Source organism: Harmonia axyridis, chromosome 6, assembly GCF_914767665.1.
Source record: "Harmonia axyridis chromosome 6, icHarAxyr1.1, whole genome shotgun sequence".
Taxonomy (NCBI): Eukaryota; Metazoa; Arthropoda; class Insecta; order Coleoptera; family Coccinellidae; genus Harmonia; species Harmonia axyridis.
Window position 1 is genome coordinate 15,196,077 of NC_059506.1, and position 2,418 is coordinate 15,198,494.

General features: G+C 30.4%; 1 protein-coding gene across 1 annotated transcript; it reads left to right on the forward strand.

The window, feature by feature from the left end:
- The first annotated feature begins 352 nt into the window (after nucleotides 1-352).
- On the forward strand, nucleotides 353-1,849 carry LOC123683088. The gene has a single exon (XM_045621989.1). It carries the CDS (start codon nucleotides 353-355, stop codon nucleotides 1,847-1,849), a length of 1,497 nt encoding a protein of 498 aa, XP_045477945.1.
- Nucleotides 1,850-2,418: the final 569 nt, after the last annotated feature.

The window sequence follows — 2,418 nt, forward strand, 5'->3', positions numbered from 1 at the left end:
ACTGACCTCAAAGACCTGGCTGTTAATTGTTGAATTAGCTTTGAACAAAATTGAATCTTCAAACAAACAAAATTTAGAAAAATCACTATGTGCGGAAATAATATCTAACTCAACATTTGAGAATAATAAGACCGATATCAAAATTTTAAAACAAATAAAGAAAAAAGCCTCAGATAATGACTTAATAATAACCAAAGCTGACAAAGGCAATACTGTGACTATTTTATATAAACATGACTATTTAGAAAAAACGGAAGCTTTGCTGAACTCCAACAATTTTAAAGAATTAAAATCAGACCCGACATCAAAATTTCAGAATGCCATCAAAAAGACGATCAAAAACTGCCCTATCATGTTATCTCAGCTGACTGGATCTTTGACTGTCATGAATCCGACTATACCTTCTCTTTATGCCCTTCCTAAAATACACAAAGAAAATTGCCCAATGAGACCCATTGTTTCTTATACCAACGCTCCTGCTTCAAAACTATGTAAACATCTTAATTCAATATTACCTGATATGATCCAACATGACCCAATATATTCAATCAAAAATAATATTCAGTTAACCAATGAATTAAAAACACTCAAAATCCCCACAAATGCAAGGTTGGTCTCATTTGACGTAGTAAATCTATTTCCATCTATACCAACTACAGAGGTCGAGTACTTAGTGAACCAACAACTTGATGAAAACCCTTCAATCACTGCTTATATGAAAGAAGAGACCATGAGACTTCTTAAAATATGTCTAGGGCAAAGCTATTTTAAGTTCAATGAAAAATTCTATCAACAATTAGATGGTCTGCCAATGGGTTCCCCTTCATCAAACTTGTTCAGTGAAATATTCATGACAGCTTTAGAAAAGAAAATATTCTCCCCTGCGAACGTTAACTTGACTGATTTTGTACTATACTGGAAGCGATATGTGGATGATATATTTTGTATATGGACTGGCTCAAATTCAGAACTAGAATCCTTTTTAGAATTGATAAATTCTTTTTATAGTTCAATTCAGTTCACTTTAGAAATAGAAGATAATAATAAGTGTTTAAATTTCTTGGATATTCAGGTAAAGATAATAAATGAACATCTTGAATTTAATATATACAGAAAACCCACTTTCTCTGATATTCTGATTCATAACAGCAGTTCACACCCTTTTAAGATCAAGATGTCAGCATTCCACACCCTAGTACATAGACTGATCTCAATTCCATTGTCAGCAACTAACTTCGATAATGAAGTTCAAATTCTAAAGGTGTTAGCCAAGAACAACGGCTACCACCCTGATATAATAAACAAATTAATTTTTAAAAAACAACAGAAGAGATTGTTAACTTTAGTATATCCACCTCAGTTAGAAAATCAAATGAAAAAATTTGTATACATCAATTATATCCCATCTCTTAGTGATAAACTTTGTAAAAGAATCAGAAAAAACGATATTGATGTTATATGTACGAATAAGAAAAATTTAAGAACAATGTTTTTTAGTGGTAAGAATCGGCTGAACATTTCACAGTTGAGTGGTGTATATAAACTGTTTTGTGATGAATGTCCTGCATTTTATATAGGTCAGACCGGTCGATCTCTTGGAATTAGAATTGAAGAACATAAAAGATCGATTCTTCAAAATAAGTCAACAACGGGTTTTTCTAATCACTGCATCACTTCCAATCATTTTATAGATTTCAATAAAACAAAAATTTTACACAGAGGTGATAAAGGTAAACGTTTGGATCTCTTGGAGTTTTTGGAAATATCTTCAGCTCAAAAACAAAATCTCCCAATTGTGAACGATCAATTAGATTTTCGCCTGTCTCCGGTTTTAACATCTGTCACGTAGAATTTATATGTACTTGTGTGTATATTTTATATTTAGTTTTGATAATGGGATGAAACCCGAAACGTGCATGTCAACATTACATTATTTATATTTATTAAAATTTGTGGAACGTATAGTCAAGTGTTTTATTTTATTTCTTTTATTAATACTGAATAGGTTGTGAAGGAAAGTTAGGAACGGAGTTAGAATTATAATTATTTCTGTAACTATTATTTGAATAAAAATTTCTATAATTATTTGGAATATAGTTTCTTTTATTGTTATTATTATTTTGAAAATTATTTTTCGTCCTTCGCGATCGAAAATTATGTTTTCTACTTTTATCTAATAAATCATATTGCTCCATGTTTGACAAATAATCTTTAATTGCGTTTATGGTTTGGTCAAACGTTAAGGCATTATTCGCGATTAAATAAGTTCTAAGTTCCGTTGGTGCATTCGAAATTAACACCGTTTTACAAATTTTCAATATATTAGTCTTATACAATTGTTTTTCTTGAGCTGGCATCGTGTCAGCATCTATTCTGTAGTTAATTCTTATTTTCATCGAAATTATTTCATCTATAAAG